Below are 25,841 nucleotides of genomic sequence, written 5' to 3'. Positions count from 1 at the left end.
TCAAAGGAAGGTTTGATCATCTCATCTTTGTCTCTGCTTTGCCCAGTCCAATACCTTTTTAAACACCCAACAACCTAATACTGTACCTGAAGGGGATACTTCAGGGCCTGAGGAAATTCTGAGCCCACCCCCACCCCAAGATTTGTCCCTGAACAAGAAAGGTCAGTCAGGGTGCTTCCTGATGCTCAAGAGTCAGTCTCCAGTGTAATATTCAGCTCAGCCCTCGGGGGAAGGGGCCAGAAGGCAGAACTTGGTAAGGTGGGCAGTGAGAATCCCCGCTACTCCCATCATTTGTCAAGTTGGACATCAGACCCCATTTTACTTGGACCCCTCCCACCCCTGAAGTGGCCCTGGCAGCCTCTTTGGGGTTCCTAGCTGGGAAGAGGGTCAGCAGTTTTCCTAGGACTCCAGAGCTAAACACAGAGCAAAGGGATGTACCAGAGAGCTTCTGGGCTGTGGGGCCCTACAGGAGGTACCCCCAGCAGTCAGCGGGGCCCAGGCTGCCTGGCTGGAGATTCTGTGGGATCCTGGAGCCAACTTGTGGGTGATGGGCTTTCCAGGGAACTCACTGAGGGTCACCCCAACATAGACCAGAGCAGGGCACACAGCACTTATGGCCTCACTAACTACAGGTGAACCCTTTTACAGGAGGGGGCATGGAGACAGGGAAGTCGTGGGGGTATGGATACCTAAAGACCTTAGCTCGTTGCGGCCCTCTCCTGTGGAGTCCTGTGCCTTCTCTCTCCCCTGTCTCCCAGACTGTTGACCTCACCCCCCAAGTCTCCTCTGCTCTCTATTTCCCACTCCACCCTCATCCTCCCCACTGCCTCCTAGTTTGGCAGGTCCCCGTTCTTGTCCAGCTGCGGGAGGGAAGGGGTGGACAGGAGACCACGCGGGTCCAGGGAGGCCTTGCTTACCTTCTCCCAGAGGGTCCAGGCTGTGGAGCATGAGCTGGTAGATGGTGCTGCGGATGGTGCTGTTGTGCAGAGAGGCAGAGCTGCTCCCTCGGGTCAGCACTGCTGGGAGCACTGCCGGGAGCTGAGCAGGGGAGAACCGCACAGGCCTCAGTGGGCCCCTGCCCAAGGCAGGTTAGGAGCCGCACGAACCCTGCCTCCCGCCCTTGGAGGACAAAACAAAGCCCAGGAGCCTTATCCGGGCCTCCCCTCTCCCCTCACCCCAATCAGGAGAGTTACACTGCTTGCTTCCCCGGCCTCCCCTCACTCTTCCATGACCGGCGCATTCTACATACGGAATAGTTCCCCAGTAATTCCCTCAACAGGGAGCAGTGTCCTTCCCTGAAAATACAGTCTCGTAGAAACACACTCACCCACACACCACACACAGCCCACTGTGGCCGGGTACAGCCCTTTACAGTCACGAAGCATCATCATGCCTTATCATTGCCCCAGCCCCCCATAAGCAAGGCTGTGATCCCCTTCTACAGCAAAGGAAATGAAAACTGGACGGGGCCAGGTGACTTATCCAAGGTCATGTGGGGAGGAAATGAAAGACTCAAAAGTAGCACTGGGGCCTTTTTGATCCCCAGTTGCATTCCTTTCTTTCCTACTCGCAGATGTTCAAGAGACCTTCAGAGGCGCACACATACTCACATCTGTATGTGCAGGTACCCAGACGTCACACACAGAGAAACAGCATCTGATTTACAAAGGAACGTCCAAAGACAGACCAACCCGGGCTCAGGGCCCCCCTCCCCTCCCCTCCCGCAGCCCCTCCCCCCGACCCTGCCCCATCCCTCTGGAGCTGAACTCCTCTGCCATCTAGTGGCTGTGGTAACACAGCACTTCACAACAGGCCTAGGGATTTTCTTAGGATGAGGAAGATTTCATTCAGGCCCCAGCCTCTCTGCTCTAAGGTTCCCATAATTCTTCCCAAATAGCCCACCGGGCAAAGGCAACTAAGACACAGTTTTTCAGAAACCTCAGACTGCCCTGCTCCCAGTGCCCTTCCTGTGTTTCTCTTCTTTCTGGAGCATTCCAAAGCTACGGTAATTAGGCTTTTAGATCAATTATAGAAGTTGGGGCTTGGGTTCATCTAGTCCACAATCATTTAAAGATGCAAAAGCTCACACAGCAAGCTCGTGGCAGAGCAAGCAATGAGTGACAACAAGTGCCTCCTCCAAGGCGACCTTGGAGGTGACAGTCCCTCCAGCAAAGGAGCCAGCTCCGTCACTGGCTCATCCTGGCAGCATTCCCAGGAGCTTCCCAGGCCTGGACCTGGCCCAGGATCCCCGGCATCAGGGCCACAGTGCCTCAGGTATCTATGGCTGTCCTTGAGACCCTGCGGTGTCCCCAGTTGGCAGACTCCACATGGCACCCACCTTTAGCTTCTTGTTCTCCTGTAGCTCATCCACCGCAACTGCCCCATTGCCTGGCTGCAAACAGGGACAGGAGTCACGCACGGGATGTTTGGAGTGACCCTTGCTCTCTCTCCCTCCCTACATCCCTTTCTCTCCAGGCAACCCTCAGGTGGGAACACAGAACACATCCAAAGATAACCAGGTCTCAGAAGATGTGTTACCATGTCCAAACCCCGGCCTGGCCTTTCACAGCCTGCCTTCCGCCTGCACACAGTTTCCCAGTCAAATGTGTCCCCTGCCTACACTCCAGCAACACCAACTGTCTTTCAGTCCCTCAGACATACCATCTTCTTTACCCACTTTTGGAACCCTCCTTCCCTCGCTCCCCATATTTCAGATCTCCATCTACACATCACCTTCCTCCGGGAAGCTAAGGTGTCGTCTTAGTCTCTTTTATAGATTCCTGTTCTCTTCCTCCACAGCACTTTCTTCAACTTGTTTGTATGATAACAAACATTGTTAACAAACATACAAGTAAATTAACTGCCCCACTAGCATCTTGAAGGCAGATTGCCAATTTCATTTGCCACTGTGTGTGCAGCACAAAAACACTCTTGGGCACTCAGCAAAGGTTCAATAAATATTTGTTGAATGATGCATGAATGCATCAACTTATATCCAATCCATTCCAACTCCTGGTCCCTTGTTCACACCTTTTCCCTCTGCTTCAAATGCCTTCTCCGTTCCTCCATTCCTCCACGTCTACCAGTGTTTTTAGAAAATTCAGGGTGAATTCTTGATAAAGCTCTCCTGACCTGAATGACCTCTTCTACTCCCTCCCTCACTCCAACCCACTATGATACTCTCTCCTCAAAAGCTGTATAACAACAGTAAGCACATTTTGTGTTACCAAAATCTGGCTCTGGGATCAAGTAAGTGCTAGTGTCCTGGGGAAGCTGCAGGGCAGCCAGCTAGGAAATGAGACAAAATCTAAGATGAAGAATCATTAAACCCACAGTACTTCTTGTCTGGACCACTGGCTTTCCATCTTACATTTACTGCTTGATAATGCCATTTGAACTTTGAAAAGAAGCATTTTTTTTAAAACTTTTAACATATGTGAATTATCAATCCAGCTAGACTCCATGTTTTTTTTTTTTTAACTTCTGATACAGGCACCCTTGTTCCCCCAACCTGTGGCATGGTGTCTTGTACACAGTAGGTGCTCACTAAAGATGAGCTGAATGAGTAGCTACTCCTATGTAGCTTCTAGTAGCTTCTATCTTCAGTCAGCTAGACAGTTACTAGCTGCCCCCAGTAACTGTCTTCGCCTCCCCCTGTTGGTCTCCAAGGCCAGAACTAGAACTCGACTTGCCTTGCTCCTGTCTCTATTTCAACTCAGAAAATTAAAAAAAAAAAAGTGCCTGAGCCAGGGCTACTCACCCTCCCATCTACCCAATTTGTTCATTCATTCATTATTTCCTGAGCACCTGCTGTTTATAGGTCAGTGTGCTAGTGCTGTTGGGACACAAAGATCTCTAGGACACAGGTTCCATGTCCAGAAAGGAATCGGGACCCATAATGACAAAGCAGAACGTGGTTCAAGAAATGAGAAGCATAGATAAAGGTGCTGCGGTGGGAGGCACAAGAAGGCTTCCTGAAGTAGAGAGAATTTGAGTAAGCTTTGAAGGATGAGGGAGGTTTGAATGCTGGATATAGATCAATGAATGCAATGAGTAAATGGACGGATGAACAAATGAATACGCAAAAAAATGAATGAAATAGAGCAGAAATAACCAACCTGCATATGAAGAGAGCACTGCTGATTTTCTTAACAAATCCCCTGCTCTTTCACGACAGCCCTGTAAGTCTACTGGCCTACCAACTTACTGACCCAGCCATCTCGTGGTTTATCATGTTCAACCTTCACCCAATGAGTTTTTGGAGGCAAAAAAACTGTGAGGAGCCAGGCTGCCCTTTGAAATAGCTATTTCTGTCCGCAGACGGACAGGGGAGATGGACGTTTGCCCCATTGTGCACATGCCTAATGATTTCTCTGCTATTCAGATTTACTCAAGCCAAAATACTTCTCTAGGAGTTCATCATTCTTGGCACACATCAATGTCTTCTGAGTTCAGCCTGGACTTCTAGCTCTCTGAAGCCTTTCACATTCTCTTTCTCATCCCAGACTACTAACTCCATGAAGCAGACAAGGTTAGTATTATTACTGCTTTTTGATAGGAAAATAGAGAAGCAGAAAGAGTGTGTCACTTGCCCACGCTCACAAAGACAGCATCAAGAGCTCTGATCTCCTGATCCCCATTAGAAGTATGTTGTTGTTGTTTACTAACTCGTATTTCTCCCCAAGCATAAACAAGGTAATGAGGTAAAATCTCTATTCCCTAGTGGCTTTGTTTCAAATTATTGACATTTTAGGTCCATGGGCATGAATGTTTGTCTCCATTTAGATGTGGATGATGGGCCCATTCATGGGTAGCAGTTGGGGCAGGTAGGTGTTTTCAGAATATGCCCTTAGTACAAACGTATTTCACATCCACCTCTGATACCAATCCATTGCCCCTCCTCTTTCTTCAGCCTTATCACCCCGCCTTCTCCTTCTACTCTTGAAAAGGGGTTGAGGAAACCAAAGAGGATATCTTGGTGCCAGCCAAAACCCCCAGCACCCGTGATGCATCTTGATGATGTTGAGCAGGGAGATCCCTTGCAGCCATTCATGGGAACCTGTGATGGCAAATATGGTGACCTCTCAGGGGGCTTCTCCTCCTGACTTCCAATTTCTATCTCCCACTGATGTAGCAGTTAATCATTGACCTCTCCCCTTCTAGACCCTCCAAGATACATTTCCTGAACCACATTATTAGACTGTGATTTTTTTTTCACATTCATTTAACAAATATTAACTGAATCCTTGGTCTGAGTTCTGCCTTCATCTAGGTTATACTCCTAGTAGGGGACTCTTCAGCCCTTTCCTGAGTATAGTCTTGCACCCTGATCCACACATGCATCTAAGCTGAAAATCCAGAAGTTTACCCAAATTCCTCCCTCTCCTTCACAGCCCATGTCCAATTAGCTATCAGACCTAGTTCCTAAAAGTCCTCAAATTTGCCTCATCTCGGGGCAGCTGAGGTGGCTCAAGGGGTATAGCGCCTCCTTCAGTCCGGGGCGTGATCCTGTAGACCTGGGATCGGGTCCCACGTCGGGCTCCCTGCATGGAGCCTGCTTCTCCCTCTGTGTCTCTGCCTCTCTGCCTCTCTCTGTGTGTCTCCCATGAATAAATAAATAAAATAATTTTAAAAATTGCCTCATCTCTCCACTCTCCTGCCTACAGTCCTGCAAAACCCTCTGACTCTTCCAGTTCATTCTCCATCCCTCAACCAGAGTGCTTTTCTGAACAAAGCACAAATCTTGTCCCTCCCCCGCATCCTAGGGGCTTACTATCCTCACAAGGGAGTCCAGTCTCCTTGGCTGAGCACATATCAGCCTCCCGCTTACCTCCAGTACAGCACTGTCCAACAGAAATAGAATGCAAGTCACATACATCATTTTAACTATTTTACTAGCCACATTTTTTAAAGTAAAAGAAATGGGTGAAATTAATTTTAATAATATACTTTTTTAAAAATTTTTATTTATTTATGATAGTCACACAGAGAGAGAGAGAGGCAGAGACATAGGCAGAGGGAGAAGCAGACTCCATGCACCGAGAGCCCGACGTGGGTCTCCAGGACCGCGCCCTGGGCCAAAGGCAGGCGCCAAACCACTGTGCCACCCAGGGATCCCCTTAATAATATACTTTAACTCACTATACTAAAAGTATTATAATTCAACATGTAATTAACAGGGCGGCCTGGGTGGCTCAGCGGTTTAGCGCCACCTTCAGTCCAGGGCATGATCCTGGAGACCCAGGGTCGAGTCCCATGTCAGGCTCCCTGAATGGAACCTGCTTCTCCCTCTGCCTGTGTCTCTGCCTCTGTGTCTCTGCCTCTGTGTGTGTGTGTGTGTGTGTGTGTGTGTGTGTGTGTGTGTGTGTGTCTCAGGAATAAATAAAATATTTAAAAAAAACATGTAATTAACAAAAAATATCACTGAGCTCTTTTACCCTTTGGTTTTCATACTAAGCCTTTGTTGTTGTTGTTGTTGTTGTTGTTTTCATACTAAGCCTTTGAAACCCAGTGTATATTTTATACTTACAGCATATCTCAGTTCAGATTAGCACCATTTCAAGAGCTCATCAGCTCCACGTAGCTAGTGGCCACCATCCTGGACAGGGCAGCTATGGTCTCACAGTATCTCATTCCCTTGGCCTCTCCACAAGGCCGGGAGAGTTCTCACCCCTTCTTCAGTTAGTAATCCACCCCCCCACACACACACACTCCGCTTGTCCTTCAAGATTCTGCTAAGCATCCCCTCCCAGAGGAAGCCTTCCCTGACTCTCTGGTCTGTGGAGATGTTCACTCTCTGCAAGTACTAAATCCCTCAGCACTTTCCTATACCATCACACATGGTATGGCAACTACCAATTTTATTTACCTGTCTTCCCTACCAAGAAGGATTTACCATGGAGCTAATGAAGCTTAAGTTCCAAGGCCCATGTCTCCCACACACAAACCCTTTTCAAGGCCCTGTATCTAATTTTGTACCAGTAGTTTTATACTCTTTTTTCTTAAAGAGTATCAGGCCCCGTGACACCTGGATCAGCTCCCACTCTGCTAGGCTGAGCTCATCAAGGGCTTGGGATTTTGCCTTTTCTCTCACTGTAACCCCAGACCCTACACAGGCCTCAAAGGGACTCAATAAATGTTTTCTGAACAAATGAACATAGGAGTTCTTTAGGGCACAATCCTAGTGCCTTCTCTTCCCACCCACCCCCTCTCAGCCAGTCCTCAATTTTAATTACCACACATTTGTCGGGGACTCACAATTTTCTTTTTTTTTTCCTTTAAGAATATTTATTTATTTATTCCACAATGAGAGAGAGAGAGAGAGAGAGAGAGAGAAATAGGGGAAGTAGCAGACAGAGAGGGAGAAGCAAGCTTTCTGGTGACCAGGGAGCCCAATGTGGGGCTCGGTCCCAGGACCCTGAGGTCATGACCTGAGCTGAAGACAGATGCTTTACCGGCTGAGCCACTCACAGATTTCTATTCTAGCCCAGACCTTGATCCTGAACCTCAGGCCCATTTGGGCAACTGCCTCCTAGATATGCCCACCTGGAGGTGACAGAAGCACTCAAACTCATCATTCCTGAATGGAAACTCTTAAGTCTTCCTAAACCTGTTCTTCCTCGAGTCTGCCCTTTTGCACGGGCTGCTGCTACCATCTACCTTGCTGCTCAAGGTAGATGGTAGTAGCATCTTGACTTCTGCTATCTCACCCTCACGTCCGCTTCATCATCACCAGTCTAGATGATTCTGCCTTCAAAATGTCTGTCAAAGATATATATGTTGGATGCCCACAACAGCCTCCTCCTTCACCCCTGCGCACCTATGCTTCATTCTCTACACAGCAGTTAAGAGCGGCCTTTTAGATGTGGCTCCTCATCACTTCACTCCCTGCTGAGCTTCAGTTAAAATCCAAACTGTCTCTGACCCACAGGGCCCTACTTCAGGGAAGCAGCTGCCACCTCTCCGACGTTATCTTGTGCCACTGTCCCCTTACTCACTGACCACACTGGCCTGAGTCTATTCTAGTGCTCCAAGCTCTTTCCAGGCTCAGAGGCTTTGCAAATGCTGCTTCCTCTTCCAGAATGCTTCCCCATGGAGCACGGAGCAATTTCCCTTCTCATCTTGCAGATCTCTGTTTGGACATTTCTCCCTCCAAGAAGCTTCTCCTGTTCTCCCTCGCTAAAGGGGGCCCACTACCTACAGTCACTCTCCACCACACTTATTTCCTTCACAGCACTTGTCACTCTCTGAAATTATCTTTTCTCTTGTGTATCATCCATATGCCCACTCCTCCACACTAAATAATGTTAGATATATATTTCCAACTTACTCAGGTGCCAGAGCATCTAGAAATCATGCTGTAGTTGTAGAACACCATGAGTATCTAATTTCATATTTAGTCCCATCCTATAAACCACGATAAAACAGTATTGTGCGGCATGAATGCATGTAAAAATCTCAATTATAGGCCCACATGCATCCATGGAAACAAGCTATTGGACCAGGCATGCTCAGGTGTTTTGGGTTTTTCTGTTCATACTCGATTGCTTCCTTTTTTTTTTTTTTTTTTAAAGATTTTATTTATTTATTCATGAGAGACACACAGAGAGAGAGGCAGAGACAGAGGCAGAGGCAGAGAGAGAAGCAGGCTCCATGCAGGGAGCCTGACATGGGACTTGATCCCGGGACTCCAGGATCACGCCCTGGGCCTAAGGCGGCACTAAACCGCTGAGCCACCCAGGATCCCCTCGTTTGCTTCTTATTCATTCATTTTGTTATCTGCTAGTATTGACTAGCAAGTGAACACTAGAAAAATGTTGTGAATATAAGAAGCCTTAAAATTGAGAATTCTACTCTTACCATCTTTTTCTAACAACTGGGAGGAAGCTAAGTATTCTAGGGGTTAAAGGAGGGAACCCTGGGGCACCTGGCTGGCTCAGTCACTAGAGCATGCAACTCTTGATCTCAGGATGGTGAGTTCAAGCCCCATGATGGGTGTGAGGCCTACTTATAAAAAATAAAATAAAATAAAAATGTTTGAATACTATATTGAAAGAAAGGAAAAAAAGAGAGAAAGGAAGGAAGGAAGGACGGAAGGAAGGAAGGAAGGAAGGAAGGAAGGAAGGAAGGAAGGAAGGAAAGGAGGGAGGAAGGGGGGAAGGAATGAAGGGAAGAGAGAAGAAAGGAAAGACAGAAGGGAAGAAGGAAAGGGAAAGAAAGGTGGGAACCCCTCAGCCCAGGCTAGGATGGGCTCTTTGGGAGTTTAGTGGATTCCCTGCAGCCTAGCATGAGAGGGGCACAGAGATACTGGATAGACTTTCCTGTCCACGGGGCTTCCTGTCCACATCCCTGTTGTCTCCACAGCAGGTAGCTGGCTATATAGGCCACTGATAGAAGCCCTTGGAATAATGTCAACCCTAACAAAAAAGGAGAGGACTGGCTCCTGGTTTGTCTGCTTGGAGGGGGGTTATATTGGTCTATTTAATTTAAAAACCTTGCCAGGAAAAAAAAAAATAACAAAACAAAAAACAAAACCAGCCCCCAATGCATTTAGGAAAGAATGGCAGACTTTTCTCCAGAGTTTCACATTCTGAAGTATTGCGAAGTATGATGGGGATAGAGACCCAAAGGGACCCAAAATAGGCTTGTCGCCTCCCCCCTTGCATCTCGGTTTACCACTGGTGCCCCTCAGGCTATATTGCGAATCAGCATCTAGTGCAGATGGCTGGTCCTTTCTAGCTAAGCTGGGAGCTCTCTCTCTAAAGAAAGGCCTGTGGTGCTTCAATCACAGATAGATAAGGCTTTTTAAGCCAGGCTAGTGCATCAGCTTTGCGGTTTATTGGGTTCTGTGACGATGCATGGTCAAGGCAAGTCAGATATTTGTCATCTCGGTCTCGAATAAATACACTGAGAGGTATATACTTTATATTCAGGTGTACCTTATACACAGGCATAAAGTTGCAGAGCAAGCTAAGTTAGACTGTGTCACTAATAGAGGTCATAAAAGGTGTCCCAAACCAATACATGCCAGTTGGACAATGTTGTCTAAAATATCTTAGCTTTGATTTTTTTTTGTTTTTGTTTTTTTGTTTTTTTTGTTTCAGCCAGTGTTGAAAGAGAGACTGGAAAATTGTTACTATGTGCCTATGTCCGATGCTACAACATTTATTTTTTTCTGGAAATGCTCTTAAGTGAATTCTGATTAGAATCATTCTCCCCCCAAAACTATCCTAATTCTAGATTGTCAGAGAAGTATAAAAACAAAGTGAAAGGCCCTTCAGCTCAGAAACTACAGATATCAGTTGGGTAAATATTCAATAAGAAAATGGATCATCCTCAGCTGATCTTGTCTCCAAGTTGTTCAGGTTAGAGAACATCTGCAAGTATGTTGTACTCGGTGGCCACGTAGCCATTCCCATTTGTTTATTTAGTCTGCGGGGGCTTTCATACTACAACAACAAAGCTGAGTAGTTGTGACAGAGACTGTATGGCCTGCAAAGCCTGAACTATTTACTGTCTGGCCCTTTACAGTAAATGTCTGCCAACCCCTGCCCTGGGTCATCCCATTCACTTTATAGATAAGCAATCTAAGGCCTGGCTGAAAAGCAGTGACTTTGTAGCACTTTGTACAGGGTTCATTCAATTACAGTTACTTTTATCTAATGCCTGCGGCTTCTGCTGGAAAGGACACAATCTGTTTCCCACACTGCTTTTCATTTAAGCACTTTGTTGAATTGCACTGGCTTGTCCAGAGCAACAGGGGCAGTCTGCAGTGGAGCCTGGGTTAAAACCCAGAAATACAGGAGCCCCTGCGTGGCTCAGTGGTTGAGCATCTGCCTTTGGCTCAGGTGGGATCGAGTCCCACATCGGGCTCCCCACAGGGAGCCTGCTTCACCCCCGGCCTATGTCTCTGCCTCTTTTTGTGTGTGTCTCTCATGTATAAATAAATAAAATCTTTATATAAAAAAAAGAACAGAAATCCAGCTTCACGAGTGGTGAACCATCATGAGTGGTGAACTCATCACCAGTGGTGAGAACCATCAACAGGCTATGTAACTGGCTGAGTTAATGGTCCTCTCTGAGCCTCAGTTTCCTCATCTGCAAAATGGACGTTACAATCTATCCTTGTAGGGCTTTTATGAGAAATTATTGAGATCCTGTGTGTATGGAATAGGCCCTCCATACGTAAAGATTCCTTGCCCACTCCCTTCTTTCTCTACACTGGAGCCCCTGAACTGTTAGGGTTTCCTGAGCAAACAGTACCAAATACTTATGCACCTCCTGCTAGACAAGACCCCTGGCTCACTTCTTTGGGAGCTACAAAGATTGTTTCCCCATTCAGTGGCAATGATGGGCGTGATACCCCAGCCACCCCCTCCATGCCTCACCACCTGGCTGGCCGGCAACAGAGAGGAAGAGAGCGAGAGGCCCAGAGCCTTTCCTGTTCCTGCTTCTCTCCAAAGGGAGCTGGCTCACACTGCCCTCCACTTCTTTTCCTGCTGCTCAGACTTCTCAAACGCCTGTAGCTCTGACCTCACCTCCCCAGCTTCCCTCCTTGGCCCCCCACCACTCTGTCCAGTCGTGCTCCACTTCTCTCTGACTTCTTCACTTTGGAGCACAGCTGATTGAAGAAGCTGCTGCCCTGGCCCCCTGCTCTCCTGGGGTGATGCTCAAAAAGGGGAACCATTCATAGGGCAGGGTATGAGTCAATATGTCAACATGAATGAGAGAGCAAGGTATGTTCATTTTCATGATAAAGTAAACAGTGTACAGGGCTAAGCATGCACTCTCACACAAAGTGCAAAAACGAATGCTGACACAGTTTACAAGATCAGAGATTGGATTTCCAGAGAATTGTTGCATGACTTCCAAACCGAATGGCTTGCCCTCAGTCTGTGTCCCTCTGACCAGGTCACAGGTGTAGGCCAGCCAAACACAGACATAAAGATACAAGCAAAGACAGGGCTCTCCCCCACCCCTCACTGCTCTCCCTGGCTTTTATTTTTTTTTTTTAATTTTTATTTATTTATGATAGTCACAGAGAGAGAGAGAGAGAGAGAGAGGCAGAGACACAGGCAGAGGGAGAAGCAGGCTCCATGCACCGGGAGCCCGATGTGGGATTCGATCCCGGGTCTCCAGGATCGCGCCCTAGGCCGAAGGCAGGCGCCAAACCGCTGCGCCACCTAGGGATCCCTCTCCCTGGCTTTTAGAAACCTGAGGTGCAATCCAAATCCAGATGTTTTAAAAATCATTTCAAAATAGTTATAGTTCTTGTTATGTGGACTAATTTTTAGTGAGGGGTTGTTAGTGCTGGGAAGTACTAACTATTGGTTCTTAATTTAATTTACTTTATTTTTTTAGAGATTTTATTTTTGAGCATCTCAACACCCAACGTGGAGCTCAAACTAACAACCCCAAGATCAGGAGTCCTGTGTTCCACCGACTGAGCCGGCCAGACACCCCTAGATTTTTTATTTGAAATAAATACATATTTACTTTTAAGGATAGCCAGTAATTCAACTTGTTGTTGTTGTTTAATAATGCTGTTAATTAAAATTCATACTGGGTTTGTTTCAACAAATAAGAACAGAGTTGTGATTGGCACCCCTCTCACCAGTTGGAAAAGAACTGCTGCTAAGGCCCTAGAAGAGTCTCTTAAGTAGGTTACAGATTTTCCTTTGAAGTCATGATGATGCTTCACTTGCTTGACAAGCTTCGCTTTGATGGTCTAGTCCTCACTAAATGGAAAATTTGGAATTTTTAGAGTTTAAATAAAAACAGAATTACTGATAAGGACTGGGAGGCAAGTCAGAGCATTTTGAAAACCACTGGCCTGCGGGGCATCAAGGTGTTAGATGCTGATTTTCACAGAGTAGAGCGTACCAAGCTTCATGGCCACCCTCAGCAAGGTGTGCTCTGAGGATGTCATTAGGAGGGAGGCCCAGTGTCTTCATACTCAATGATGTCATGCTCTGAGCCTTCCTTTCTTTTTTAAGCCTCTGGCTCCATGTAGCAGTAGCCTGATTGGAAATAGCACTGAATGGGGAGTTAGGATACTGGGTCCCCGTTACAGTCCGGATACCTGCTTGCTGTATAACCTTGAGTAGGACATGTCTCCTTTGGAGGCCATCTGCTAATATGGCAATTGGAGCTCAGTTGACCAGACCTGACAAATAACCACTGTGCGAAGCCAACCAGAATTAAACTCACTTGGACAATGATTGTTAGACAGGATCTTTTGGTGACTAGTTGGACTTTGTCATTTCTGCAAGAGATGGGAAGGGACTCATCCAAGGTCACACTGTTAGAGGCAGAGGCAGATTAGAACCTAGATTTCCTGACTCCTAGTCCTGTGCTCTCACCAGAATCCCACATTGCCTCAAAAATCCTAAAAGAAGTATATTTCATCTCTCTTGTCTCCCAGACATGCTGCTGAATTTGGTTTCCATCCTACCCACTCATCAAAATTACTCTAGATTAAGTGGCTAAGTCCTTCCACTCTTTGCACACAAAATTCTGCTCATACCAGCAGCTTCTCTGAAACTTGAAAAAGGCAGGCTGAGAGCCAACCTTTGCCCAAATTCACCCTTTAGGAGCAGGAAAGAAACAGGGGTCTGTGTTCCCTAGGGTACTTCACTTTAGAGTCAAGGAACAAAAACTTTGAGATGAATTTTCAGAAATGACTACCCACTTTAAATTCATCTTCCAGGTAATTGAACCACACAATATAAACTCAGAAGGAAGGTCCCTCATGGGGGCAAAGAAATTCTTAAAAAATATTTCTGGAGCCAAGAGAAAGCCTCAGGGTCCTTGGAGCTCTGGTGTCTGGCTTCCAACTTGACAAGAGAGCAGGCTCTGCACCCAAGGCTGGCTTGTCAATGGATGACTGGATCTGTTATCTTCTCCGATATATCAAAAACAGAAAGCCTCCCCCTTGTCAGACCCCATCCAAGCCACTAGCTCCAACAAATCTGGAATGTGAACAAAAGGATTAAATGAAAGTGAAGGTGCTAGACAAACCCTAAACACCATGCACATGGAAGAGATTATCATTTTTCCCTGCCTGATATCTCCTTGGATATTCTCCAAAGCCCAGCTCAAATGTCATTTCCAAAGACCCAATCAGACCAACCCAAGTTCAAATCTTGGCTCCACTATCTATTTGCTGTGTGACCTTGAACAGTAGTTTAACTTCCTTAGGCCTCAGTTTCTTCCCCTGCCAATGGTGGATCATGATAATAACCATTGGGTGATTGGGAGCTGAGCCAAGGTCACTCTTGCAAAGTGCCTGGCAAAAAATAGGACTTTAAATGTTGAATGAATAGCAAAGGGAACCAGAGCACCTATCTCTTGAGGTCTGACCCAGCACTTTCCACTCTTCAGTCACTGGCTTCTCCTCAGCCTTTTGCCCCAAAGGGGCTACAGAAACTTGAGCCAGACTGTTCTTACCTTGCTGAGGTCCCCTAGAGCCATGACCTTGGCCACTGGCCTCTTGCTGAGCTGCTCCTTCACCCAGATCTCGAGTTGCTTATTCCACTTCATGGTGAACACATAGAAAGCATAGGCCAGCAGCAACAGCAGGCTTTCCCACCAGGCAATGAGGCTGTCCAGGAAGAAGAGAATGAGCATCATCAGGTCAAGGATGTAGAAAGAGACGTCACGGAATAAGGGCCACCACGTGAGATTGAGGATCTCCCGGGAGAAGAGGGCACAGGTGCCGATGACAAAGAGGATGTTGAACACAGCGGAGCCCACGATGGTACCAATGCCCACGTTGCTGTGGGAGATGAAGACGCCAATGAGGGAGGTGAAGAGCTCGGGGGCAGAGCCTCCAGCAGCCATGAAGGTGGCCCCTGCCACATCATCAGAGATCTGTAGCTTATCTGTGATGACACCCAGGGCCGGGACAAAAAACTCGTCGCACACGATGGCCAAGGCCACAAACACATACATCATGCCAAAGATGTGCAGGACCACCCAGCCCTGTCGCCTCTCCTCTATGCTGAACAAGTCTGGGGGGTACTCTGCCTTGGAGTGAAGATCTGGCCAGCCAGGAGGAAGTGCTGAGGGACTGGAACTGGGTGCCTCTGGGATCACGGCTGTTGTCAGGCTGGGGGAGAGGGCGGTGGGCACAGCCGGGGCTGGTTCCACAACCACACAATGATGGACCTGGATGGTTGGATTTGCCCTGACCTCGGAGGTTGATGAGGTCCTGGGTGCCATGGAAGCTTTCTTGGCCAGCCCCCAGAGGGTGGCAGAGGAAATTCCAATGGTGGATGTGCTGGTTCTAAACAAGGGATTACTAACACTCCAGGTAGCAGTGGAAGCTTTGGTTTCTGTTGGGCTACTACTGCCTGTTGTGGTTTCTATTGTCACATGTCCCTCAGAGATGACTGTGGTGTGCTCCAGGACCGTTCCCAGGGAAGTTGTCAGCTTGTTCTTTCCCACTAATATCCGGGGCTTGGTTGATCTGTTATCGTCCACTCTTCTGGTGGTGGTCAGGGTGTTCTTTTCCATCATACTCCTTGGAGAAGTCAAGATGTTTGTTTCTATGTCATTTATCAGGAAAGTTGGGGTGTTATTAATTATTCCCTTGAGGGTAGTTGGGGTGTTTTCCTCTACCATTCTCTTAGAGGGATTGGTCTCTAATATTTTAGTGGTTGTCATAGTTTCACTGTCTTTCACTGTTGTTTTGGGGGTGATCCCATGACTCTTTGTCACTGTCATGAGTGTGGGTGGGACATAATTGCCTACTATTCTACTAAGTGGAGATGGGGTGTATTTCTTCACCTTTCCCCCGGCCTGAGTTGGGTGGTAGCTCTGTATTTCTCCCTTGGGTGGTGTTGTTGGGGTATAATTCTTTACTGTTGGCCTGCTTGAAGTTGGGGTGTAATGATTCAGAACTCTACGGGGTGTGGTTGTGGTATCTTCCTTCCTTCTTTCTGTCTCTGCCTCTGTTGGACTGTAGTTATTCTTGGGTATTGTTGGAGTGATGTTGGCTGTTCTTCTGGGTGGATTGGGGGTATTCTCCACTGTTGATTCACCCCTGCCCACTGTAGCTTGGGGCACCAGTGTGTCACCCTCCATTTCAGAGCTAGCTCTTGGAGGGTCACTGCTCACCATCATCATCTCATTGTTAGGGAGGTCACGGCTGGCCAGTTTTACAGGATGTTGGGAGGAGACTGCTGCCCACAATGAGGGGAGGCCCCAGGGACTCCTCAGGTGCTGGTAGGTGGAACCGATGATCAACATTCCCAACAGGAAGAGGAGGCGACTCCAATGTAGACGCTTTGGCCGGAGTAACCGCCTCTCCCGTGTTCCCATTCTGATCAATTTCCCCATGATGGCCAGTTATGCCTGGTTACAGAAGACCCCTCATTCTGTCCATGGAAAGATGGGGTCTGTTCTCGGATTCAGGTTGGTTATCAGTGAAGATTTCTCCATGAAGCCCAGCCAGGGGGTACCCACAAACCTAGAGAGGGGGAGAAAAAAAAAAGGTTATTTGCCCCTAGAAGGAGAGCTACAATCCATCAAACCCTCACCTACAAAAGAGTGATGACAATTCACGCAGGGGCCTTTGTGCTAGGAGGCAGTTGTTTGTGTTGGAGCAAAACTACCCCTACTACCTGTTTCAGAGAAAAATGCCCGGTCTTGGGAAAAAGTAGTAGAGGTCCTCTGTGCTGTGTAGGCGCGCCCAGTTCCTGAGCTGGGTCTACCCAACCCTCTTTGGGATCCCTGCAAGAGATCAGCCAGCGCCCCTCAAGTCTAAGCCTGAGGTGCCAGGAGCTCAGTCATCTATAGTTGGTGCCCCAGGCCACAGAGCTCACCTGGTCAAAGGCAGGAGGAAGATAAGGAGATGTGATTTTTAAAAAAAAGATTTTATTTATTTATTCATGAGAGGCACAGAGACAGAGAGAGGCAGAGGCACAGGCAGAGGGAGAAGCAGGCTCCATGCAGGGAGCCCAACATGGGACTCGATCCTGGGTCTCCAGGATCATGCCCTGGGTCGAAGGCAGGTGCTAAACCATTGAGCCACCTGGGGTTTCCCAGGAGATGTGATTTTAAGCTTTATTTATTTATTTATTTATTTATTTATTTATTTTTTTTTTTTTTTTAATTTATGATAGTCACACACACGGGGAGAGAGAGAGAGAGAGAGAGAGAGAGAGAGGCAGAGGGAGAAGCAGGCTCCATGCACCAGGAGCCTGACGTGGGATTCGATCCTGGGTGTCCAGGATCGGGCCCTGGGCCAAAGGCAGACGCTAAACCGCTGCGCCACCCAGGGATCCCTGATTTTAAGCTTTAGACAAAAACAGGCAGCAGTGGAAGGCAGTGCTAAGAACATCAAGGCTCCTTGTGGGTGTTTTTTCAATTTTTGTTTTTAGGCCGACTTAAAAAAAATTCCACCATATCATCCAGAGAGGACAAAGTTAATGTCCCGATGCTTCCCAGACAGTTGGTGTGGTGGGAAGAACATGGAGGATGGAGTCTAAGGCCTGGATTTCCAGCCCTGCTGCTTTCCAGATGTGCCACCCTGGGCAGACTGAACCTCACTGCCTCATCCGTGAAATAAGCAGGATAACATATGTGTTGATTATGCAAAGGTGATCCCTGGAAGGACATCTGGAGAAGGGAAACTGAGGTTAGGGACCCCAGGGAGGCTTACTTTTCAGTATATCCTGATCTTCAGTTTAACTGTTTAACCTTTTTAACCTCTGCCATTTCATGAAAGTTTAAATTTAATTTATGTTAATAGAATAATGATAGTAACAGTAACACCTATGTCACAGGGATGGTAAGAGAGTAAAAAAAACACATAAGGTCTATGAGAAGTTTTGTACAGAATCAAGTGCTACGTAAGGGTCAATTTTAAATAAAATTTTAATTTTATGATTTAATATAAAGGTTTAATTTTATATTCTTCAAGACGGGAAGAAGAACAGGAAAAGCTCTGAAAAAAATCCTCAATTTCTAAAGGCACTGAGGCTCAGCCAGCCCAAGTAAATATTTATTAAATCTCTATTTAATGAATACAGAATACTATAAAACAGTAACTAGAAATCATTGGTTTTGGGGCACCTGGGTGGCTCGGTGGCTGAGCATCTGCCTTCGGCTCAAGTCAGGTCATGATCCTGGGGTCCTGGGATCGAGTCCCGCAACAGGGTCCCTGCATGGAGCCTGCTTCTCCCTCTGCCTGTGTCTCTGCCTCTCTCTGTGTGACTCTCATGAATAAATAAATACAATCTTAAAAAAAAAAAAAAAGGAAATCATTGGTTTTGCTTTTAAACGAATATACTAAGCATAAGATAAGTAACTCATAGACTCTTAGGTCATTAAAAGTAGAAGAAATTACAGACACTGGTTAGTGCAACTCCCCATTTGAGACATGAAGAAACTGAGATGCAGAGAGGAGCTGTGACTCGCTCAACATGACACAGCTAGTGAGTGGCGGGGCAGGTGAGCCTTCTAATGCCCCAATCTGAAGCTGGACAGCATGCCACACTGATTAGAGACACAAATGCATTTGTCTTAAAACGCAAAAAAGGAACAAGCAAAAGAAGAAGTACAGAATAAGTACATTTCCTTCTCTGTCCTTGATTCCTGTAACTGTCTTCCCATCAGCTGTCCTGCAGCTGTCCTGTCCCTCTCCTTAAACTCAGCCCTGTAGCAAGCCCACTTGACTCTCCTAAAGAAACTTGGGAGGGTCTCTCTCTGGTGTGCCTGTATTGTATATGATACAACACCCCAGCCGATCCTTCCTACCTAATCACCTCATTTACCTTCAAATCTGGGCATCTGAATGAGCGTCTTCTCGATTCTGGAAACTTGTCAGCATCCAGGGTCTCCAAGAGTAAGTCTGAAGCTGGACAGCAAGGAACACCCCATTCTCCTGACCCCAGCTCCTTGATGGAATCCTAATTCAAGGCAGGGTCGGGTGTGAAGGGCATCTCGGGGGAAGAATATCCGATCCCTGCTAATACCCGCCTCTAAGAAGCTTATCAGGGCATTGTACAAGTTCTGAGTCCCAGCACCCCTGCCAGAGCCTGAGAGGGTGGACCTGCCACCTGGGAAACAGATGGGCTCTCCGTGGCCCCCTGCAGTCAACAGGGAAACTGGGGAAACTTCTCTAACTTGGTTCTAAGCTCTAGGAATCAGAGATGGTGCAAGGTTCCCATGCTTGGAGGTGGGAGAGGAAAGATCTGGAAAGATTCTGAAGGCGCTCTGAGGGAACCAAGAGAAAGTGCCTGGGGCTTAAAAGATCAGAAGACCTCAGTTAACACCAGGCTCTGTTTGTTACTGTGTGATTCTAAATGTAATCTAAATGTAAATGTGGAGATAGTGTTACCACTCCTGCCTCTTGGTAGGGTGGACGTGAGAATCAAAATTAAAAATGAGGCAATATCTATGTTCCATTTCACTGTGAAACCAAAACTGCTCTAAAAAATAAAGTTTATTTTAAAAGATGAAGGGGTGTGGGGGAAATACTTTAAACTTTGAGGCATTTGGGGATCCCTGGGTGGCGCAGCGGTTTAGCGCCTGCCTTTGGCCCCGGGCGCGATCCTGGAGACCCAGGATCGAATCCCACATCGGGCTCCCGGTGCATGGAGCCTGCTTCTCCCTCTGCCTGTGTCTCTGCCTCTCTCTCTCTGTGTGTGTGACTATCATAAATAAATAAAAATTAAAAAAAAATAAACTTTGAGGCATTTGGCACGTGAAAGATATTTTATTAGGCCCAAGGGAAATCCTTGGTGGGGAGGGCACTGATGGATCTCCCAAGAGCAGAGCGAAGCGGGGAAATCCCTAGATACCCAAGGAATTATGTCTCCAGCTCAGGGCCGAAGGTGTTGAAATGAAGGAAGGGTGAGGCAATGGGAACTCACGACTCTACCCATGGCCTGGAGCCCATTTTAATCCCCTTGCTCAGCCTGATACTTACTGACTGCTCCCTTCCCTCTCTGTCTTCCCCCAGGTACACAGATCCCATGCAGTTTTGATTGTTCTCATCTGAAAAAGCAGGTAATCCCTCACAGCTTCACCCCTGCCCTACTTTATCCAGAGTGGCCTGTAGGGGTAAGAAGGTACTCAGCTCCCCCTGCTGAAGCACACAGGGGTGCCCACCCCCCTGTGGAAGCACGGAGAGGGGGGCTGACCTCTGCTGGTCACCACATCCTTGCCTTGAGGCTGCTACAGGCCAAACCAGATTTAGTTACTTCCCTTCTCACCCCAGCTAAAAGCCTCAATCTGGCCCAAAAAGATGGGAAGAAAAGGAGTACCTGGGTGGCTTGGTTGGTTAAGCATTAGATTCTTGATCTCAGAGTCATGAGTTCAAGACCCACATTAGACTTTAAAAAAAGTGAAATAAAAAGATGGAAAAAGGAACCCAATTCATAAGGTGAAACTATGAGAGATCTTTTTTTTTTTTTTTTCTAGAATAATGCCTCTATTTCTTACCATGCTATTTGTCCCATACAGGAAATTCAGGAGAGGAGCACATTTCCAGAAAAGGAATTCCTTTTCTCATATATTTATAACTGTTACCAAGGAGTTCTTTCTAGCACCTAACCTAAATCTGATGTGCTGGGGTTGAGCCTGGTTCCTTCTCTCTTGTCCTCGCGGGGTTGTGGCACATTTTGAGATTTACCAGGCTGTAGGAGAGTCTGCTGCTCAACCAAGAGTGGAAGCATCTCACCCATACTGGCAGGCTGAGTCCAGGCAAGTTCTTTAACCTCTCAACGGCTGTAAATCCCTCCTCCTGTACAGGGAGGGTGATAACGACACTACCTGCTTGGTAGGCTTGTTGTGAAGACAAAGCAAATGAATCTGTAAAATATCAACAGTGTCTGTACTCCACTTTAGGAGATCACAGCTTCCTGGAGGGACAGCAGTGACCACACTGCCACTGTGTACATGTTAGAATGATCACCCAACTCGAGTCTGCATCTCTTTCCAGCAAGTGAGCTCCAGGAGGACAGGGGCCTTGCCTGTATATTCAGGACTGAATCCCCAGAGCCCAGAACAGTGTCTGGCACCCAACAAATATATTTGTTGATGGAATGAGAAGGTACATCCCAGGGAGGAGACGCTCAGAGATGGGGTGTCTGACCTCCACAGCCCGGTGGGAAGGTGGGGAGGAAATGCCCACTCACAGAGATAAACGTTTATGGCCTTTCAGAAACAAAATGCTGGAGAAAATCCAGCACCACTGAGGTGGGAAAGTTGATCTACTTTGTTCTACGAAGTTGCCTCGTTTTATACTCTCCCCCAAACAGGGCAGCGCGACAGGTAGGGCAGTTCTGGTTCTGACCCTCAAGGAAATGTCACCGTGGGAGGGAGGCAGGGTTTAGCAGCTGCCCAGGTCAGCACGGAGGTCTTTCCCTCCCCTCTGCAGCTCAAGGCCTGTCCCGTGGATCTATTCGAACAGGAGGAAGAGGGAATGAGATTTTTTTTTTTTTTTTTTTTTTTTTTTTTGCCTGATATGGAGGGTTTGGGGCTGAGGCTAGTTTATTTCTGGGTTCACATCAGGAGTTGATAGTGATCCTACAGTCACAGGGTGGAAAGTAGACAAGATTTGGCCAGGGTTGCAACATCAAATGCCTTCAGAGCCTGGGTGAATAAAATCAAGTTAAATTAGCTCTATTCAAAGTCAGCAGAGAGTAATGAGGGCTATGTCCGGACAGAGAATGAATGATCCATCACTAGTCACTCCAATGTAAAACAGTTTAAAAATATTAAAAGGTAAACAACATGTGCTGAAATTGACCTACAGGTACTACCTTGCGACATCTAACAAAGTAACATACCTGACCCGGAGCAAGTCTCCTAAAGTCTCTCAAAGTCAGGTTCCTCATTTGCACAACCAGAAAAGTAGAGCTTCTTTCTATGTGAAGGTGATGGAAGACTTATAGTGAGAACCTGTGGAAAGCACTTGGATCTGTAGGTACTGAACTGTCACAGCCCAAGACCTTTTGTGCCTATTGTTTTAATTGTTTATACTATATTGTTCATAGGATACTTTTTTTTAAGATTTTATTTATTTATTCATAAGAGACACACAGAGAGAGGCAGAGACACAGGCCAAGGGAGAAGCAGGCTCCATGCAGGGAGCCTAAAGCAGGACTCGATCCCAGGACCCCGGGATCACGCCCTGAGCTGAAGGCAGATGTTCAACCACTGAGCCACCCAGGCGTCCCTATAGGATACTTTTTTAAAAAGATTTATTAATTACTATTATTTTTTAATTTTAGAGAGAGAGAGCATGAGAGGGAGAGACACAGACTCCCCGCTGAGGGCGAAACCCAAGGCAGTAGATCAACACACCCCGCAGATCATGACCTGAGCCAGAATCAAGAGTCAGATGCTTAACCAACTGAGCCATCCAGGCGCCCCTATGGCTGGCTACACAGCTGTCACTGGTGGGAATAAGCAAAATAATCCCCCAAACATCCCATAGCAGCACGTCATTTATCTAAGCCAGTGGATGGAGCCATGGGAGGGAGGCAGGGAGCTGCCATGGGAGGGAGGCAGGGAGCTGCAATGGGTGACGTTTGAGGTTAGTAGCGGTTCTCAGAGTCAGGGTTTTGGTGTTCTGAGGTGCCCACCCGGGGCGGAGGAGAGGGGGTGCCTGGGGTCTAGAGGAGAGGTCAGACAGGCACTAGCAGAGGGCCTCAGTGTGGCTACACAGGAATCTAGTACCAGTAAAATGAACAACTCCCCACTAAGTAAATGGGAAAGAGCTTATTAAGGAAAACTCATTGTGTCAATCCTTTTACAGGGGAATACCAACAGTGAGTTGTTTTTTCTCTTATCAGTTGACAAAGACTAAAAAATGTAATATCCAGTGCTCATAAAGACACTGAGTTATCAATCGGTACAGTGGCCACAAGAGACTGTGTTAAACTGTAAGTCAGATCATGTCCCTCCTCCTCTAAACTTTCCAGTGCTTTCCCACTTCAGTCAGAGGAAAACCCTCCCCACAATATCTATAGGGCCTATTCCAGCATTGCTTGTAAGAGTGAAAATTGAAATCTATCTAAATGTCAATGGAGGGGCACTTGGGTGGTGCAATGGGTTAAGCCTCTGGCTCTTGATCTCAGCTAAGGTCTTGACCTCAGGGTCATGAGTTCAAGCCCCGCCTTGGGCTCCATGGAGTTTGAGCCCCATGTCCTCAGGTTCCTTGCTAAGTGGGGAGTCTGCTTGAGATTCTCTCTCTCTCTCTCCCTCTGCCTCTTCCCACCGTGCATGTGTGCTTACACTGTCTCTCTCTAAAATAATAAATAAATCTTTAAAAAAAGAAAGAATGAAAACTAGTTTTGTTTTGCTTTATCTGCTTTCTCATTGAAAGATGCTGCCGAGTTTTAAGAAGGTAAGGGGTGAGCCTGGCAAGATAGATGCAGGCCCAGATCATGAGGAGTCTTTAAATTTTTAGTTTGTAAAGCTTTTCAAAGGAAAGGGTGTCCCAAATAAAGAAGTTCAGTTCTACTTTCTTAGACAAATGTAATATAAAATGTTCTCTGCTTTCCCATTTGACTTTTTTTTTCCTGAATAATCTCTTACTTCCTTTTCTTTCCATAAATGCATACCCTGTGTTACATGCCAGACCCTTGGGAACCAATAGTGGGTAAGGCTCACCCCTATTTATAGAGCAGAGATGAAATTAACTGGAATTGGAATTGAATAAAATCCCTTCTTTGTTCAGTGAGTCTATTATTTTAAAGTATAGAGAAGCTTTGTGATTTTCTTAAATGCTGTGGAAAGACTGAAGAAGATTGAGAGCAATGAAAAGAAAAGGGGTCACAGTTTCTTCATCAAACACACTGCAAGGGAAGAAAGACATGGAGGGAGAACCTAGAGATGCCAAGAGACTTCAGAGATTGCAATGCCTGGGTCTTGGTTCTTGACTCAAACAACCAAAGTTTTTAAAAAGTAAAATTTAGGGGTGCCTGGTGGCTCAGTCATTTAAGTGTCTGACTCTTGACTTCAGCTCAGATCATGATCTCAGGGCTGTGGGATCAACCCTCCCTCTCCCCACCTTATGCTCCAAGCTCAGCAGGGAGTCTACTTGAGATTCTCTTCCTCTGCCTTTCCCCTCCACTCACTCTCTCTCACTAAAATAAACATATAAATCTTAAAAAAAAAAAAAAAAAAAGGGTGGGGCACCTGGGTGGCTCAGTTGATTGAGTACCCAACTCTTGATTTTGGCTCAAGTCATGATCTCAGGGTCCTGGGATTGAGCCCTGCATCAGGCTCCCCATGCCACATGGAGTCTGCTTGAGGTTCTCTCCCTCTACCTCTCCGTCTGCCCCTCCCTGCCGCACATGCATGTGCACTTTCTCTCTCTCTCTCTCTCTCTCTGAAATAAAAGAAAGAAATCTTTAAAAAATTAAAAATTAAAAAAATATTTTGAAGTAAAATTTATGGATATTTTTGAGACTCCTAGATATTTGAAATCCAGGTATTTGATAATATTAGGGACTTATTGTTAATTATTTTAAATTTGATAATGGTATTGTAACTATTGGTTTTTAGGGTTTTAAAATTTTTTCTAAGTCCCTCATTGTCAAGAGAATACAAAACAAGCCACAAACTGGGAGAAAATACTGGTAAAAAATATATTCAATAAATAACTGTTTTTTTTTTTTAATAAGGGAGCTCCTTTTTATTTTAAGATTTTTTTAATTTATTAGAGAGAGAGAGAGGCAGAGACACAGGCCTCTAGAGAGCGAAGCAGGCTCCATGCAGGGAGCCTGATGTGGGACTCGATCCCAGGACTCCAGGATCACGCCCTGGGCCGAAGGCAGGCGCTAAACCACTGAGCCACCCAGGGATCCCTCAATAAGTGACTGTTATCCAAAATATACAAACAACACTGAAAACTCAATAGTAAAAAAAGATACAATTTGATTTCAAAATGTGCAAAAGGCCTGAATAGTACCTTCACCAAACAAGATATACAGATGGAAAGAAAGCACATGAAAATATGTTTAACATCATATGTCATTAGGGAATTGCAAATTAAGACAACAGTGAGATACCACTACCCACCTATTAGAATAGCCAAAATCGAGAACACTGACAACACCAGTGCTGCTGAGGAACAGCAGGAACTCTCATTCACTGCTACTGGTGAATGGTGAATATAAAACGGTAGGGCCCCCTCAAAGACACCTTGGTAGTTTTTCACAAAACTAAAATATTCTTACCATACGACCCAGCAATCTCTTTCCTTGGTATTTATTCCAATGAATTAAAAACATATGTCTACACAAAACCTGTACAATAGTGTTTACAGCAACCTTATTCATAGTTGCCAAAACTTGGAAGCAACCAAGACGTCCTTCAGCAAACTGTAGTACATTCAGACAGTGGAATAAATATTTATTATTTAGCTCTAAAAAGAAATGAGCTAGTAAGTCATAAACAGACAAAACTTAAATGCGTATTATCAAGCAAGAAAAGGCTCCATACTGTATGATTCCAACTCTATGACACTCCAGGAAAAGCAAAACTATGGAGACGATAAAAAGATTAGTGGTCGCTGGGAGTCAGGGGAGAAGGAGGGATAAAAAGGCAGAACAAGGAGGATTTTTAGAGCAGTGAAAATGTCCTGAATGATACTACAAGGGTGGCTAGTGGAACTCCCTTCTGAGCCCCAGTACCTAGCACCTGTGGGTGGCTGAGTACTTCTGTTAGAAACCTTTACCTTGCCAGAGTAGAGACCAACCCACTCTGCCTTTCCAAGCCTCTGTTGACAGCGGTCCACTGTTCCAGAGCATAAATACATAAATAATGAAAGGATGATGGATTCTGCAAAGAAAGTTATTTATTGATTCCCTTTCATGTGT

At 46.3% G+C, this 25,841-nt stretch overlaps 1 protein-coding gene across 3 annotated transcripts in view; it reads right to left on the bottom strand.

Annotated features, from left to right (window-relative positions):
• The window catches only part of SLC24A1 (solute carrier family 24 member 1), a 29,096-nt gene extending 12,755 nt beyond the window's left edge, over positions 1–16,341 (bottom strand). For 2 of the 3 annotated variants that reach the window (XM_038580756.1, XM_038580758.1), the window contains exons 1-3: positions 14,449–16,341; positions 2,335–2,392; positions 918–1,028 (exon numbers count right to left, since the gene is read on the bottom strand). In XM_038580756.1, coding sequence (XP_038436684.1) covers positions 918–1,028; positions 2,335–2,392; positions 14,449–16,341 — 2,062 coding nt within the window. Of the gene's footprint in view, positions 1–917; positions 1,029–2,334; positions 2,393–6,604; positions 6,612–14,448 lie in introns of all 3 variants that reach the window. The other variant, XM_038580757.1, reaches the window with a different exon arrangement.
• Positions 16,342–25,841: the final 9,500 nt, after the last annotated feature.

The sequence above is a fragment of the Canis lupus genome, chromosome 30 (assembly GCF_011100685.1).
Source record: "Canis lupus familiaris isolate Mischka breed German Shepherd chromosome 30, alternate assembly UU_Cfam_GSD_1.0, whole genome shotgun sequence".
Lineage (NCBI taxonomy): Eukaryota > Metazoa > Chordata > Mammalia > Carnivora > Canidae > Canis > Canis lupus.
Note: the sequence above shows the minus strand (reverse complement) of the source record. Positions and strands in the feature narration are given on the sequence as shown.